Here is an 18,440-nt window from a genome sequence, read left to right as displayed (position 1 = left end):
AACCATGAGCTCTGTATAATGCCAAGTGCTATAAGTAGTAAGAGCAACCCAGCAATGACGGGTTAAAAAAATGAAGGAAAACGTAAAAATAAAATATATGTAAAATTGAAACTCCCCAATCTCAAAATAAAGAAATAATCGGTATCTGTGTCTGAAAAGGTCAGATTTATCAAGATTAAATACTTAGCTTGTAATTCCCCCCAGAAAACGCAATTGAAAGAGATCAAATCCTCACGTAAACCCCAAAATAATACCATTGAAACCGTCAACTCTAAACAAAAAGCAACCTGGAAAAATATTAAAAAAATTACCAGTCAGGAAATGGTGACACAAATCTGATATATTTTTCCTAATTACTAAAATAGTTAAAAACAATGAGAAATATTCCTTTTTGGTTACTCTGTGATCGCGCTGACCTGGCGAATTATGTAACGGAGTTATTTTTACCTCACATTGAGCGCCATTAAAGGGAACCTGTCACCACGTTTTTGGAAGATGGGATAAAAATAGCGTTAAATAGGGGCAGAGGTGGGCGTTACATTAGTGTGTGTGTTATGCGTTTATTACCCACCTAGGTTGCCGAAATACCTTTGCAAAGTCTCCGTTTTCGCCTGTCAATCAGGCTGGTCAGGTCGCATGGGCGTTGTCTTCCCCCAGATTTGGCGTAGTTTTCCGTTGGTGGCGTAGTGGTGTGCGCATGCCCAAAGTCCGGAATCCTCTTCCAGGGGATTTAAAATAGCGCGGTGTTCGTTATTGCATTGGTGATCGGTGGGCGCGGCCATCTTCCTTTGGCCGCGCGTGCGCAGAAGCGGCGCTCTGCTGGCCGCGGCTTCAGGAAAATGGCCGCCGCGATATCCATCTGCGCACGCGCGGCATCCCGCGGCCATTTTCCTGAAGCCGCGGCCAGCAGAGCGCCGCTTCTGCGCACGCGCGGCCAAAGGAAGATGGCCGCGCCCACCGATCACCAATGCAATAACGAACACCGCGCTATTTTAAATCCCCTGGAAGAGGATTCCGGACTTTGGGCATGCGCACACCACTACGCCACCAACGGAAAACTACGCCAAATCTGGGTGAAGACACCACGCCCATGTGACCTGACCAGCCTGATTGACAGGCGAAAACGGAGACTTTGCAAAGTTATTTCGGCAACTTAGGTGGGTAATAAACGCTTAACACACACACTAATGTAACGCCCACCTCTGCCCCTATTTAACGCTATTTTTATCCCATCTTCCAAAAACGTGGTGACAGGTTCCCTTTAAAGCCAAACCTTAAAGGGATCCTGTCACCAGAGTGACTACTGGTACCCTGCAGTTCTTATGCTCCCAGCGCCCGCCCGTAGCCTAATGCTGAGGGGGGGAGAAAATGAACTTTATTCTTCCCGGCAGTGTTCCCATCTGTCACGGGGGTGGCGCCTCTTTCACACGTCCTGGATTTAAAGCGTTTGGCCTGTAATTAATGGGCTACATGTCGAAAAGGTGTACTAATTTATTAATTAGCATGTCAAATCATGATAAATACACTGATCTTGGCAATTTTGGCTTTGGCTTCTGTGTTATATATATATATATTTTTTGCCTACATATGTCTATTTCCATTTTATTTTTTAAAAACTTATATTTAATTTTGCTCTGTGACTTTGTTTTTAGGTGAAAAAAACCCCACAACCATAATACCAATGTGTTCAACCCATAACGTAATTTTAGGGAGTTAATAAAGTATGGTTTCTCCTTCAAATTTATGTTTATGTAACATGTGTTTCACCTTTTTTTTGAGGGTTGTAGAGACATTTTTTTATTATTATTATTATTATTATTTTATTATTATACATTTTCATAGCGCCATTTATTCCATGGCTCTTTACATGTGAATACGGGGTTTACTCTATCTTTGGCAAACTTATGCGTTCCCTTTTTTGCACATTATTTTTTAATGTGTATTTTATATTGTACATTTCAACACATGATGCAAGGTAGCCTTCAAATATTTTGTAATGGTGATTAAACTAACACCATGGACAACATATTTTTGGGGGCTGAACTCATTTGTTAATAAAAGGCCAAAATCACACAACATATGAGGACGAATTTGTCTTCATGACATTGGTACATGCCAAACATTTTCAAACAGATGTTGAAATAATTATGTTTTATTACAGACTTAGAAAATCATCCTGACCAGACAACGATTCTTGTGTGGTGTTTTCTGGGGCTGCACCTTCAGGGATAGCGGACTGTGCGGGCATTTCAGAGTGTGGGATTTGTTGCTGGAGTTGTTGATTTTCAAGGGATGTTTCCACATACATTTGTCGGAATCCAGAGGTAGCTGTGTGATAAGTTTGTGTTTCCAAGGATGGACCATAAAAGGATTGTTGGTGGTGTAGTGGTTGTTGGTGCATTTGCATTTATGGCCGTGATATCTGACATATGTTTGGCTAGTTGTGTGTTGTGGCATAGGGGTCGGATGCACATATCTATGTGGGCCAGGTGTCTGTTGTCTTGCCGGCAGAGTGTACTGCTGTTGCAATGTACGAGGTGAATCGCCCACAGACGAGAGCGGCCTATGTTGGAACTGTTGGCCGGATGCAGGGGGTGGTTCCTGGACATAAGAAGGTGCTGCCATTTGTGTATATTGTTGGCTGGTTGTTGCTTGTTCCGACCCATAAGAGGGGGCATGCACCTGTTGCTCCTGGTGTGTTGACGCTATTCTTGACAGCTGGGTCTGATGTTGGCCACTTCGCCACTGTTCTATGGGTGCAAGCACCTGGTTTGGCTCATGCTCTCCCTGGCTGGCATTAATGAGGGTCAAAATAGCTGCCTGGACACGTTCTTGACATTGTGTTGGTACTTTAGCCAGACAGGGAGACAGTGAGAGGCAAAAGCGCTCAACATCTGATTCTGGCATCAATATATTCATTATATGCAGGACTCTAGCATCAATTACCTCAGACATGTCATCATGTCGCCTGGTCCGTCTTCCTCTCCCACTAGGTGCTGTGTACCGCGGTTGAATAGGTGGTGATGCTTGTGATGGCTGGGGTGCGGGGGCGTTTGCTGCCTGTGATGGTGGTTGTGTTGTTGTTTGGCTGCTTACATTTCCACCCTCAGAGGATGCTTCCCCAACGTCTGATGGCTGTTGTGGCTGTGTTGTTGGAGTGGGCCCAACTCTGTGATCTGTCTCCGATGCTGAAGTACAAGGTGCAGCAGCGATTCATCTGAATCTTCCAAGTTGTCCTCAGTCCTACGATAAAGGAAATTGTCATTGTTACGAAAGGTGGCACATAAACATGTTTTGAAGATTATTAGTGATGAACAAGTGTACTCGTTGCTCAGGTTTTATGAATGCTCGGAGATTTAGAGTGGGGTTGCCTGGTTGCTTGGGAATCCCCACATGTACTTATGCTGGCTAACATGTAAATCATTCAGCTGCCGCCATGAAAACTAAATCTCCGAGCACTAAAAAATACTCGGAGGACACCCGAGCAACGAGTACACTCGCTTATCACTAAAGATTCTTAAAAAAAAAAGAAAATTGGACTAATAAGAGCGAGCAATAGGGGATGTGAGGTCAGACACTTCTCTAGTTCAACTGTGATGCTTGGAAACAGTGGGATGTTGTGTAACAGATTTTTTTTATAATGTTTGTGTAGGATTCATCTGGAATATTAATTTAAACCCCACCCAAAAATATGCGTGTAGCAAGGCATTTTCCATGTGTATGTACAGTACAATTAGGATTATTTGAGTGTTTACAGTACCACAGACATAGTTAGCCCCAAACAAGATTGGTGTGGGAGTACCAACAATGACAAATTTTCAGGGTCAAGCATCAAACTTGGGCATCCACTATTTTCTCTGTTTCAACACAAAAAACATACATAGTCACTTACTGGTTGAGTTCCATGATTGGGCGCAGGAAGTCAAAATTCCGAAAATACACATATTGGCGCTTTCTAGTCACCCCAGATTTCAAGGGAAAGGGACTAAATTCCCGGCGGTACTGGTCCCTTGCTGAACGCCAGCGTCGTTTCAACAAAGCCACTGTTGAAAATGGCAAATCAATCAGTGATATTATGAAAAATGAAGCCTATGTAATAAGAGCAAACAGAATATATCAAGAGATCATATGCCTTTAATGGTAACTTGGTCTGTATGTTAACAAGTAACAGCAGGTATGGCATTACTATAGATATAAGTGGTGTGCGCACTACTGACTGTCTTGGCACTTCGATTCCTCCTGCCATGCATCAAGTTTATAACTGTGCCCAGCACCATAATGTGCACAGGGCTAGGGTGGGTAGCAGAAACCTTTCAGTTCCATACTTGTGTGTGTAGAGCAAAGTAAGTATACACAGCCTTGACAATGACTGCCAGACACCTGTAAGGGCAGTGTCGGGGGAAGATAGGGGTTTTGCTAATTGCGGTAAGCACCTACTGCTGAAATAAACAAGTGAAGAGGGAACAAGTGCCGGCTCCACTACAACTTGTGCATGACAACACTGAACAGGGGGGACTATACTTTGGTGGCTTGCAGCAGCATGGCTGTCCAGACCAGGCCCAACATGCTGAACTAATGTGTAAAAACATTATGAATCTACAGTTTTAGCAAGATTATTGTCATAATTTTTAAAGACAATTCCATTTTACATCCTGAAGGTTATGTATGGCGTTCAACAAGCACATTCAGAAGTCTGGAGGCAAAGTTACTCATAAGGTATTAAAAATGACCTGCAAATTTGCAGTACTACTTACCAGAAACACATCAGACAGCATTATTAGCACTCTTTTAAATGTGAATTAAGTAAGAACAATTTGTTATGTCAAAGGAACATCCATGGGTGCACTCACCATACTTCGTTTGCTTGGATGGATGGGGACTATGTAGACCAACCACTTCGTTGATACAATGCTACTGCAAGCCATCCACGCTCTGTTATCAGCCGGTCGTGGTAACCCTCCACACGAGTGTCTCAAAGTTCTGGGTGTTGTTCCACAATAGATATTAGGCGCTGAGTATCAACACGAGGAGCCATGATATAATGCAAAAACAGGAGAATACCTATACACACGTGCCTCCACAAACAACCACTTTACCTCACCAAAGAAAAGGCCAAATAGAGTTTATATAGTATTTATGTCTCAAATTCAGGACACCTGCCTATAATAAAGAAACAATGTTTGCAAAAACGCACACGGACAACACAAGGATGACACAAATAAAGTCATCCGTGTGTACGTGTGCCGTTCGTATTGCAGTGCTGCCGGTGAAAAATGGACATGTCTACGTGTTTGGCACATGGACATACGGTCCGTGTGAACACATACACATGTGCACAGACACATACTGTAGATTATAATGGGTCTACGTGTGTACGTGTCTCCGGTACTTGTGAAAACTGTCACCACACGTACCGGAGACACAGACGTGTGAAAGAGGCCTTACATGTACAGGAAAAAACCCTTCCTGGGTCTTTGTCAAACATCACTGAAAGATAGAGAAAGCTTGCCTGAAGAAATAATTAAATTGAAGTCCCCGCTGGGACTCTTCCATGGGTGAAAGCGGAAAAACTGTGTGCCAAACGCTGTCCGTGGTACCCCCATGACTGAGATTGCGCCCCCCAACTGACAATCGGCCGTATGCCAGGAGCACGTTTACAGCCACCAGAGACTGAAGCAGCGCCTCCCCCGTGACTGACACTGCTTCCCCGACACTGACTGAAAGCTGGCCCTAATGCCAGGGGCACGTTTACAGCCACCAGAGACTGGACCAGCGCCTCCCCCATGACTGACACTGCTTCCCCGATACTGACTGAAAGCTGGCCCTAAAGCCAGGGGCACGTTTACAGCCACCAGAGACTGAACCAGCGCCACCCCCATGACTGACACTGCGTCCCCGACACTGACTGAAAGCCGGCCCTAATGCCAGGGGCACGTTTACAGCCACCAGAGACTGAACCAGTGCCACCCCCATGACTGACACTGCGTCCCCGACACTGACTGAAAGCCGGCCCTAATGCCAGGGGCACGTTTACAGCCACCAGAGACTGAACCAGCGCCACCCTTATGACTGACACTGCGTCCCCGACACTGACTGAAAGCCGGCCCTAATGCCAGGGGCACGTTTACAGCCACCAGAGACTGAACCAGTGCCACCCCCATGACTGACACTGCGTCCCCGACACTGACTGAAAGCCGGCCCTAATGCCAGGGGCACGTTTACAGCCACCAGAGACTGAACCAGCGCCGCCCTCATGACTGAGACCGCGGCCCCCAGCCCTGACTGACTCTGCATTGCGGCTAGCTGTCAGTTAGGGCAGGGGGTGCAGTTGCAGTGGCCTCTCCGTATACTCAGAGTGGTGACTGAATCGGGAACACTGCCGGGAAGAATAAAGTTAATTTTCTCCCCACAGCATTCGGCTACGTGCAGGTGTCGGGCAGCATAATAATGGTATTAACCTGCAGATTAACCCTATATTTGCAGGTTAATAGTGTTTTATTTGTGGAAAGGTTCCCTTTGAAAAAAAAAAATGGCAAAATTGCTTCTTTTTTCACCATTTGATTTTACTGGAAATTTTTTCCTTCTTGTTTTTTTTACATTTCATGGTAACATGACTTGTGTCATATTAAGGCCATGTTCACACTTTGCAGGTTTTACCGTAGATCCGCGGCGATTTTGATGCTGCGGGTCCGCAGCAGTTTCCATTGCATTTACATTTACATGTAAACCCTATGGAAACCGCAAACCGCTGTGCACATGCTGCGGGAAAAACCGTGCAGAAACGCAGCGGTTTACAACCCGCAGCATGTCACTTCTTTGTGCAGAATCGCTGCGATTCTGCACCCATAGGAATGCATTGATCTGCTTACTTCCTGCATGGGGCTGTGCCCACGTTGCGGAAAGTAAGCGGATAATGTGCAGATGGTACCCGGGGTGGAGGAGAGGAGACTCTCCTCCAGGCCCTGGGAACCATATTTGTGTAAAAAAAAAGAATTAAAATAAAAAATAATGATATACTCACCTCTCAGCGCTGCACGCGGCCGTCTGGTCTGGGTTGCTGTGCGAGCAGGACCTGCGGTGACGTCGCGGTCACATGACCTTGACGTCACGAAGGTCCTTCTCGGCACAGCATCTTTGGAACCGGACCGCCGCGTGCAGCGCCGAGGAGATCGGGACGTCAGAGGGTGAGTATATAATCAATTTTTATTATTTTTACCATTACTATTGATGCTGCATATTGCTGCATATGCAGCATCAATAGTATAGGAGTAAACCCGCAGCGGAAACCGCAAAACAAACCGCGATAAATCTGCAGGGATAACCGCAGCGGTTTTGCCCTGCAGATTTATCAAATCCGCTGCGGGAGAACCCGCAGAGCACGCCGCAAAGTGTGCACATAGCCTAAGGCCTCCTTCACACCTGAGCATACAGTACGTGCGGGATCTGTGTTTTTCTCATACCTATAATATCCTATGCTGCTGCGCCCTTGTCCTTTTTTTCCGGCAGCGGATGACAAGGGTCAATACAAGTCTATGGGTCCGTCAACACGTACAGCTCGTGGATGACATTGGTGCAGTCCTGTTTAACATTGCAAAGTATAGGAGAAGCTGGGTCATTTATTTCTTCATCCTTACTGGGAAAACACTGATGTAAAAATGGACACACGGATGGAAAACTCTGGTGGCACCAGGACCCCTTCTTCACCTGCAAGTTTCATAAAGAAGTGTGACGGGAGCCTAAAGAACAACTCGTCCGGCAAAAAAAAAACCAACGCTCCCATACAACTTTAGGGACAGAAAAAAAAAGTTATGACTCTTGGAAGAAGGGGAGGAAAAAAAAGAAAGTGCAAATGTGAAAAATGGCCACGACAGGAAGGGGTTACAGTAAACCCAAAAGCTGTTCTGATTGTTCTTTCTGTATGGAGTTGGGGGATAGACTTCTAGTCCTGAGATCTGCTCTGACAACGGATCTGACAACTCCTCTCCCACAGTCTGGTGCTTTGTCACCTTTGATCAGACTTCGCTTCTGGTCATGCAGGATTCCTTTCCCATCTATTAAATACAAGATTTAGCGTCTGTGTCCACAAGCCGAGAAATCTACATATTACAGGATTTTTCAATCCTTGAACCGCTCTGATTGTGTTTATGCTTTTTTTTCCTTTTCGTTTTTTAATGCCTTTATTATTGCAGAAACGCTGGGGTTCTGCTCATAGAAATACAATTTTTTATTTTATGGTTCTGTCTTGGAGCCCATAGAGAAAAAAATGCAGACAGTTCAAAGGTCTGCAGGCCGGAGTTCTCATGAAGTCACATCCACTTCGCTTAGACAGTTAAATGCAACAGCTTTTCTGCAAAAAAAATAATGCAATTTCGCTGCTGATTTTTGTTCCCTGTGTCTGGACGAAATTTTGGAATCCACAGCTCTGGTTGTGTAATGTGTACATGCTGAATACTACTCTCCATATGTGAGCTGAAAGGTTGCAGAAACTTTAACTCTCTGTTTGCTGTCAGTGAATTAGAGCACAAATTCTCATAAATCCTGTACAGAACTAATCTCACAAATGAGGATTTGTTGCAATTACATCCATCCTCCATAGTCTTGTCACCGTGTATTGCCCCCTCTAACATCAATGACAGCTTGAAGTCTTTTGTGGTAGTTGTGGATGAGGTTCTTTATTTTCTCAGATGGTAAAGCTGCCGACTCTTCTTGACAAAAAGCCTCCAGTTCCTGTAAATTCCTGGTCTGTCTAGCATGAACTGCGCCCTTGAGATCTCCCCAGAGTGGCTCAATGATATTGAGGTCAGGAGACTGAGATGGCCACTCCAGGACTTTCACTTTGTTCTGCTGTAGCCAATGACAGGTCAACTTGGCCTTGTGTTTTGGATCGTCGTCATGTTGGAACGTTCAAGTACGTCCCATGCACAGCTTCCGGGCTGATGATTGCAAATTTGCCTCCAGTGTTTGCTGATAACATGCAGCATTCATCTTTCCTTCAACTTTGACCAAGTTTCCTGTGCCTTTGTAGCTCACATATCCCCAAAACATCAGCGATCCACCTCCGTGCTTTATAGTAGGAATGGTCTTCCTTTCATCATAGGCCTTGTTGACCTCTCTCCAAATGTAACGTTTATGGTTGTGGTCAAAAAGTTCAGTTTTGGTCTCATCACTCCAAATTACTTTGTTCCAGAGGTTTTGAGGCTTGTCTTAGTTGTTTTGCGTATTGTAGGCGAGATACTTTGTGGCATTTTCGCAGTAATGGCTTTCTTCTGGTGACTCGACCATGCAGCCCATTTTTCTTCAAGTGCCTCCTTATTGTGCATCTTGAAACAGCCACACCGCTAGTTTTCAGAGAGTTCAGCATTTCAGCTGATGTTATTTGTGTGTTTTTCTTTGCATCCCGAACAATTTTTCTGGCAGTTGTGGCCGAAATTTTTGTTGGTCTACCTGACCGTGGTTTTGTTTTTACAGAGCCCCTGATTTTCCATTTGTTAATCACAGTTTGAACGCTGCTGACTGGCATTATCAATTCCTTCGATATCTTTTTGTATCCCTTTCCTGTTTTATACAGTTCAACTACCTTTTCCCGTAGATCCGTTGACAATTCTTTTGCTTTCCCCATGACTCACAATCCAGATACGTACGTCAGTGGCTGGATGACGGATGCTGGAGTCTGGATCCCAGAAACTCACTCAGCTTTTAGGCCTCCTTCTCACTTACGAGAAATACGTCCGAGTCTCGCAGGTTAAAACCCTGCTCTGGTGCCGGTACTCCAGAGCGGAGCGTGCGGCAATACATGGAGCTGTACGCTCCGCTCTGGAGTGCCGGCGCCAGAGCAGGGTAGGGCACGTATTTCTCGCAAGTGAGAAGGAGCCCTTATGCACACACTGATTACAAGCAAACAGGTCACAGGTGAGGAAGTGACCTTTCGTAGCCATTCAAACCCATTTGTGTCAACTTCTGAACATGTTATCAGGCCCAAATCACCAGGGTTTGTAAACGTTTGATCATTGTCATTTCGATGTTTTGGGTTGTCACTATGATTTAAAAGAGAACACACAGTAGTTTGACAATAAATGGCTTCACCCAACCACTAACCATGAGTGGAGAAAATGTTTTGGTGTAATCATTCATATTCTCTGAAAAAAGGCCAAGAAAGCAAAAATTCTGCCGGGGTATGTAAACTTTTGAGCACAACTGTAGATAAGAACTGTTCTCATCTGATGCCTCCCCATAGTTTGTGCAGTCACAGCATTTCATCCAGCTGCTAATATATTCAGCAGATCTGTGCCATCGGCCGGGGTTCTTCCCTGTGTGAACGCGCTCTATGACCGTCAGTTCTCCATTGTTGCACTTCAGTTTTTCTTCCACGAGCTATTAATTTTAATTCTTATTTTCCAGTGGACATAGCTATAGGAGGATGAGTTGTAGTTCTGAATCCTCCGCTCATTTCCCAATACAGGTTGTATTTTGGGTTCTGTCCTTATGGCGCTCATTGTGTGATAAATATGACCTGACAACACGATTCTCCACGTCAGTACGATTACGGCGATAAAAACTTATGGAATTCTTGTTATAATCAATTTGTGAAAAAATAAGAACTTTATATAAAAAAAATAACCTTTGTGTCCTGTCTCCATTTTCTGCGACCCGTAACGTGTCCCTTTTTCCGGCACTGGAGCCAGGAGTGGGTGATAAATACAGAAGTGGTGCATATGTTTCTATTATACTTTTCCTCTAATTGTTCCACTCCTGGTTTTGGCTACAAATACTGATGTAAAATACTGACCCAATACTGCTAGTGTGACCCCGGCCTTACACGTAAGGGGTGAAATAGCAGAGATCAGAGCCTGCTTCCGTCACTGCTGTCAGATGTAGTTGCCGGCTGCATAACACAGTCATCATCCATTGGGTATGGTCCAGGTTCAGGTACTCAGCACACGCCATACACTGGTGCCTGCCTGCCAGTGTAAAAGGTGTTAAAGGGGTTGTCAACAAGATAGGTGAGAACTTTCTAATTTCACCTGGGAGTTAACAATTAACCCTTTGCCATGCAGAGGATGAAGTTTTCGACCCTTAGGCTATGTTCACACGTTGCGGATTTTGCTGCGGATCCGCAGCAGCTTTCCATGAGTTTACAGTACAATGTAAACCTATGGAAAATGCAATCCGCAGTGCATATGCTGCGTAAAAAAACGCACGGAAACTCTGCGGGTTACATTCCGCAGCATGTCAATTCTTTGTGCGGATTCCACAGCGGTTTACACCTGCTCCATAATAGGAATCCGCAGGTGTAAAACCACAGGTGGAATCCGCACAAATTCCACATAAAATCTGCTGTAAATCCGCAGTTGATCTGCAGTGCCTTTTACCTGCGGATTTCTGAAATCCGTTGCGGAAAAATCCGCAGCCCTCAAAAATACGTGTGCACATAGCCTTATGATCTAGGTATCTTCTGCAGATTTCACCTTTTGCTTTACAAAGTGTTAAATCCATGATGCATAAATAGATTTTCTCTGCAGCGTGTATTGTATTTTCTACTGCAATGTTATGATGTTCATCCTGGGCTTCCTAGTTCCTGAATGTAACATCAGGTCTCCTGATCCCATTGGCAGAAAATAGTAGAAAGTTTATTAAATGTAATGGTGGCAGAAGGCACTGTGTAAAGACTCCACTCAGACGTCAACCACCAGTGCGGATTTTAGGTCGCTTCGTGCCGCGGATCACCAGTGCAGATTTTAGGTCACTTTGTGCAGCGGATCACAAGTGCAGATTTTAGGTCACTTTGTGCAGTGGATCACCAGTGCGGATTTTAGGTCGCTTTGTGCCGGGAATCACAGTGCGGATTTTAGGTCACTTTGTGCCACGGATCACCAGTGTGGATTTTAGGTCACTTTGTGCCACGGATCACCAGTGTGGATTTTAGGTCACTTTGTGCTACGGTTCACCAGTACGAATTTTAGGTCGCTTCATGCCGCAGATCACCAGTGCGGATTTTAGGTCGCTTCGTGCCGCAGATCACCAGTGCGGATTTAAGTCACTTTGTGTCACGGATCACCAGTGCGGATATTAGGTCGCTTCGTGTAGTGGACCACCATTGCGGATTTTAGGTCGCTTCGTGTAGTGGACCACCATTGCAGATTTTAGGTCGATTCGTGTAGTGGATCACCAGTGTGGATTTTAGATCACTTCATGTCAAAGGTCACCAGTGCGGATTTTAGGTAGCTTTGTGCTACAGATCACCAGTGCGGATTTTCAGTCGCTTTGTGTCACGGATCACCAGTGCGGATATTAGGTCGCTTCGTGTAGTGGACCACCATTGCAGATTTTAGGTCGCTTCGTGTAGTGGACCACCATTGCAGATTTTAGGTCGATTCATGTAGTGGATCACCAGTGTGGATTTTAGATCACTTCATGTCAAAGGTCACCAGTGCGGATTTTAGGTAGCTTTGTGCTACAGATCACCAGTGCGGATTTTCGGTCGCTTTGTGCAGTGGATCATCAGTGTAGACTTTAGGTCCCTTCATGCCGTGGATCGCCAGTGTGGATTTTAGGTCGCTTCATGACACAGGTCACCAGTGCGGATTTTCAGTCGCTTTGTACAGTGGATTACCAGTTCAGATTTAAGGTCTCTTCGTGCAGTGGATCACCAGTGCGAATTTTAGGTCGCTTTGTGCCGCTGATCACAAGTGTGGATTTTATCTATGCGTAGAATTAAAACCTTATCTGTACTTTTTAGCATTAGCCTAATGAGTTCAGCTACTGCTTGGCGCCATCAGCCTCCATTACTTTCTACCAGTCTAATATTATATACATGAAGCAGGCTGCTCAGGATGAACATAAAGGGTCCATTTGCATAAAGGTTTACAGACACTCAGGATTTATAGTCCCGTAGCCGCACATCTGAGGAACAAGGCACCGTAATGTCTACGTGCTGGGACTGCAGAAGACCCCGGACCCCACAGAGAACGGGAAATCCTACAATGGCCGAGAGTGATGAACAATGGAGACGGAAATAATGTTTACTGCGTATAAGGGGCGTCAAGAGTAAAGAAAACAGAGTGGAGAAGTCACAGAAATTGCCCGCTGTGACTGATAGGCGGCCATGTTATTAAAGGGATACTGCAGGTAGGGCACTACCTAGGTGACACGCTCAGTATATGAGGTTTTATATCCTTAAAGGGGTTGTCCAGGATTGAATCAATCTCAGATGGGTGGGGGTCGGCCCCCCGACACACAGATCAGGTGCATGAAGCTTCTGCAATATATCAGATATAGCACAGCGCCATAAATTGTGTAGTGGCCGCTCTCGGTACTGCAGCTCAACTCCTATAGAAGGGAGTGTGATCGGAGCTGCAATACTAAGAACGACCACTACACATTGGTCGGAGCTGTGATGTTCTGGTTCATTACTGATCCATGCCAGGGGTCGGACCCCCACCAATCTGACATTGATGACTTATCCCAAGTATAAGGTTATCAATAAAGTCCAGGAAAACCCCTTTAATGTGTCTCTTTAAAGCCAATTTCACGGTCCATGGTCTGACTAAACTGAGAATCGTGAAAGTGATCAGCGGCGGAGAACCCCTTTAAGTTGCAAAAGGTAAAAGTGCAGAAAAGTGCTTCAGCCGCTTCTCAATTTCACGCTAGAAAGAAAGCTGAACTCCGCTGTCCGTGAAAACAGCCGCCATGTTTTTATAATCCTGGACAACCCCTTTAAAACAAAATAAAATCAAATGAGGGTTCTGTGGGAAAAACACTTTAAAGGGGTCTTCCGCTGCAATACTGTATTTTACAAATGGGGCCATTGTTGCTTTGAAATAAAAGAAAGCAAAACTACCAGATGCTGACAATGAAGAACCACCGCCATTGTTCCGCACTGCTGAGTGTGTCCTGCCCATGTGACCGCTGCAGCCAGTCAGCAGCTATTGACAGGCTGCAGCCATGACATTCCATCCAATCTTAGCCCCTGATTGGCTGCAGAGGTCTCGTGACTTCCCTCATCAGAAGAATTGGGGATGACATGGACAGTGGAATGGAGGAATCTGTTTTTTGGGGGGCCAGTTTGTAGAGTGCAGTATTGTAGTGGACCGCCCCTTTAAAGAGGAGTTCCCACCATGAGAATTTGGTGCATTTCGATGTTGCAGATTTTTTAGCTTATTTGGGATTTTGGCTTTTTGTTGTTTTTTTCTTTTGTTTTTAGTACTGTGTTTTCAGCTGTGATTTAGTTTTTTTGGGGAGGGATTAATGTTTTTAATAAAAATACTTTGCTTCAGAAACTTCCCATAAATTTGCTTTGCTAAAATTGTATCGATAAAGTCATGTACGGATTACATTCATTTTTTCTTTTTCCACCTGTAGGCCATTTTTTTTTCCTACTTAAGTGCATGTATTTGGGGCTAAATTTAGTTGTTTTTTTTTTGCACCTTAAACTTTTATGTAGTCAGATGTCATAAATCAGCTCAGAGAGCTCAGAAAAAGACAGATAAAAAGATTATTATTATTATTATTACAGACTCCCAAGCTCACTGACTGCCTCTCAGTCAACTCATTCCGCAGCCGGCAATAAACAGCGCAGCACAGACGCTATAGAAGTCACACAGGGCAACATTTTTTAATGAAACCCAATTATAAAAATCTTTTTTTTAGCTCCAATTTCATGCATTTAAGTAACAAAAAAACCTCACCCTTTTACCTGAGGATTTCTGAATTGCAACTTACCGTAGGTCAGTTTCCACAATGTTAAAAAATAATGAACAAAAATAAGCACAGCGACAGGACAGTTAGGTACATGTTTTTATTTTTGCTCCAGTTTTTGTGTATGAAAAAATGAAGCTGAAAAAAAACGCACCAAAGACTCATCATGTGAACTGAGCCCTGAAGATGTGGGGTTAGGAGCCCCAGTACATTCTAGTAGGGGCTTCTATGATCAGTAATAGGGGGGCTCTCCCATGTCCAGCTGTCACTCAGCAGCACAATACAGGGTCCAGCTTGTGCAGCCTCCGCCCCCCAGGGCAGGGAAGGTGATATAAGGCCCAGCTGCTCCTCCACTTCCCTCAGTCCTGGGATGGAAGAGCCACAATGGGCAACAAGGTGACTCGTGGAGACTTTGAGTGGGTGTACACGGATCAGCCGCACACCGAGCGCAGGAAACAGATTCTCGGTACGTGGGGGGTTTGTGTAATGGTGGGGGGCTCCAGACACCGGGGGGCTCCAGACACCGGGGGCCATACAACCACTTTGTCTTGCTCGGTGTTTTCAGATTCTGATTTAGGGTCTGTGCACACTGAGTGTTTTTGCAGAGTTTTCAGAGAAAGTTTTGAGGAGTTTTAGGCTATGTGCACACTTTGCGGAATGTTGTGCGGATTTTTCCACACTGTTTTTGCAAAATCCGCAGGAAACTGCACTGCGGATTGCCCGCGGATATACAGCAGTTTTTGTGCTGTTTTTGTGTGGATTTCCCCTGCGGATTCCTATTATGGAGCAGGTGTAAACCTCTGCGAAATCCGCACAAAGAATTGACATGCTGCAGGAAAAAACACTACGTTTCCTCGAGGTTTTCTCTCTGCAGCATGTGCATTGCGGATTTGGTTTTCCATAGGTTTACATGGTACTGTACAACGCATGGAAAACAGCTGCACATCCGCATTTTTGTTTATTTGTTTTCAAAATTGTTATAAAAAATGTAAGATGCCTTTCATTTTCCTGTTGCTGCATTTTTTGTGCACTGACAAATGTGACGTGTGCACAAGTCCCTAAAGCAAAATGAGATCTCTAAATTCGCATTTTTTTTTACTTTTTTTTCTTAACTTTTGTTTGTAACTTTTGTTTGTAACTTTTGTTTGTAACTTTTGTTTGTAACTTTTGTTTGTAACTTTTGTTTGTAACTTTTGTTTGTAACTTTTGTTTGTAACTTTTGTTTGTAACTTTTGTTTGTAACTTTTGTTTGTAACTTTTGTTTGTAACTTTTGTTTGTAACTTTTGTTTGTAACTTTTGTTTGTAACTTTTACTTTTTTTTTCTTACTTTTTTTCTTGCGCTTGAACCTTTTTTTCTTCTCAGCATGTCAGTTCTTTCTGCAGTGTTTCTCCACTGACGCCAAAAATGCACACTAAATTTATTTTTTGTTTTGCCTCTGCTTTCTGGTTATAGCCTGTGTTTTTTTTTTTTTTGTTATTTGGGTTCTGAAGGTGAAACCCATCATCCTGACCGAACACTTACCGCAGCAGAGGGGTTGTTAGTTTTCTCTGGTGTCCAATCAGTAACGTGCACTGATACATTGGAACAAATCTGGACCGGAGCGAAAGTGATAGATTAGTTCTGCTGATTTAGGGAAGTGTCAGTACTGGATGCAATTGTAGCAATCCCTCAGCTGTAGTAAGTGGTAGGTCTGATCTGTGCTCAGAGCGGTTGTCGCCTCCCTTCCCCTACTCTTTTTAGCTTACCATAGAATGTGCATTATTCAGCACGGTGATTCCTAAGAATACGCCATGTTTTTCTCTTTTTCTCACTTCTGTGGAGAGGAACGGCCTATTGTAATTGGTGTTTGCAGAATTTCCCCCAGTGGTTTAAGAGTTAACAACTAACCCCTGTGGTGGTCTAAGGAGGTGAATGCATTAATATTAAGATGCCCGGTGGTCTGGGGGTTAATATAGAACACTCCTACTGGATTATTATTATTATTATTATTTATATAGCACCATTAATTCCATGGTGCTGTACATGAGAAAGGGGTTACATACAGGGTTATAGATATCGTTTACAGTAAACAAATTTACAGTGACACACTGGTACAGAGGGGAGAGGATTACATTCTATGGGATAGTGGGGAAGAAGGTCGGGGGTGCCGCAGCTCTGGTAGTGGTGGTGAGGCGGCAGCTCTGGTGGTGGTGAGGCGGCAGCTCTGGTGGTGGGGAGGCGGCAGAAACTGGTTTAGTGGCATTGTCTGTACTGATTCAGGGCAGCAACAGTAATATTAATCCTTGTATGTGTTATAGAGACAAGGGAAATGTTTTGTTTGGGGGTCCATGTGCTGAGACCCCCAGCTATCACTAAAAAAAGTAGAAGTGTTGAGTGAATCGCTGCTCCTCTGAGAGGCATAACATGGCGGGGGTTCAGCTCTTGCTCCCGACAGTATGTTTTCCCCTATCCATAGTGATTAGGGGGTTACTTGATGATTACTGGTTTCCTATCTGTAGCATTCGGACGCCCAGAAATCAACAAGTTATTCCCTTATGGATTCAACAAGTACCTTGGTTTTTGGGAATTATTCTTTAAAGGGAATCTGTCAGCAAGTTTGTGTTATATAATCGGGAGAGCAGCATGATGTAGGGGGCAGAGACCCTGATTCCAGCCATGTGTCACTTACTTGGTTGTGTTGTTGTGCCAATAAAATCAGTGAAATCAACAGGAGATTATCACTGCAGGACTAGGTGTCTTGTGCCTCCTGGTGTTGTGAATTTGCTTTTTGCTCCCTCTAGTGGTTACTAGTTTTTTGACTCTGGTTTTTCTGTCATTCCTTTTATCCGCACCTGGGTCGTTAGTTAGGGGTGTTGCTATATTAGCTCCCTGGACCTTCAGTTCAATGCCTGGCAATGTAGTTATCAGAGCTAGTCTGCTGTGCTCTTGTCTACTGATCCTGGTTCCAGTTATATCAGCTAAGTCTGCCTTTTGCTTTTTGCTATTTGTTTTGGTTTTGTATTTTTGTCCAGCTTGTTCCAAATCTATATCCTGACCTTTGCTGGAAGCTCTAGGGGGCTGGTGTTCTCCCCCCGGACCATTAGACGGTTCGGGGGTTCTTGAATTTCCAGTGTGGATTTTGATAGGGTTTTTGTTGACCATATAAGTTACCTTTCTTTAATTCTGCTATCAGTAAGCGGGCCTCTCTGTGCTAAACCTGATTCATTTCTGTGTTTGTCATTTCCTCTTACCTCACCGTCATTATTTGTGGGGGGCTTCTATCCAGCTTTGGGGTTCCCTTCTCTGGAGGCAAGAAAGGTCTTTGTTTTCCTCTACTAGGGGTAGCTAGATTCTCCGGCTGGCGCGTGTCATCTAGAATCAACGTAGGAATGATTCCCGGCTACTTCTAGTGTTGGCGTTAGGAGTAGATATATGGTCAACCCAGTTACCACTGCCCTATGAGCTGGATTTTTGTATTCTGCAGACTTCCACGTTCCTCTGAGACCCTCGCCATTGGGGTCATAACAGTTTGCCAGGCCAGTATTAAATGTTTAATGCATTGCAGAAGAGGGATTATAAGAAAGAAGATTCTGAGTTTTTTTTTTTTCTCTTCTTCCCCTTTACCTCAGAGTGGCTATGCTTGCTGCAGACATGAATGTCCAGACCTTGATTACAAGTGTGGACCAGCTGGCTACTCGTGTGCAGGGCATACAAGACTATGTTATCAGAAATCCTAGGTCAGAACCTAAAATACCGATTCCTGAA

At 44.4% G+C, this 18,440-nt stretch overlaps 1 protein-coding gene across 2 annotated transcripts in view; it reads left to right on the top strand.

Moving 5' to 3' along the window:
• DEGS2 (delta 4-desaturase, sphingolipid 2) overlaps positions 1-18,440 on the top strand; it is a 29,934-nt gene that overhangs the window by 1,464 nt on the left and 10,030 nt on the right. The window contains exon 1 of one of the 2 annotated variants that reach the window (XM_077269618.1): positions 14,798-15,160. The exons of the other annotated variant lie outside the window; for it this stretch is intronic. Coding sequence (XP_077125733.1) covers positions 15,079-15,160 — 82 coding nt within the window. The 5' untranslated portion in view covers positions 14,798-15,078. Of the gene's footprint in view, positions 1-14,797; positions 15,161-18,440 lie in introns of those variants that run through there. 2 annotated transcript variants of the gene reach the window in all.

Source organism: Ranitomeya variabilis, chromosome 1, assembly GCF_051348905.1.
Source record: "Ranitomeya variabilis isolate aRanVar5 chromosome 1, aRanVar5.hap1, whole genome shotgun sequence".
Taxonomy (NCBI): domain Eukaryota; kingdom Metazoa; phylum Chordata; class Amphibia; order Anura; family Dendrobatidae; genus Ranitomeya; species Ranitomeya variabilis.
Note: the sequence above shows the minus strand (reverse complement) of the source record. Positions and strands in the feature narration are given on the sequence as shown.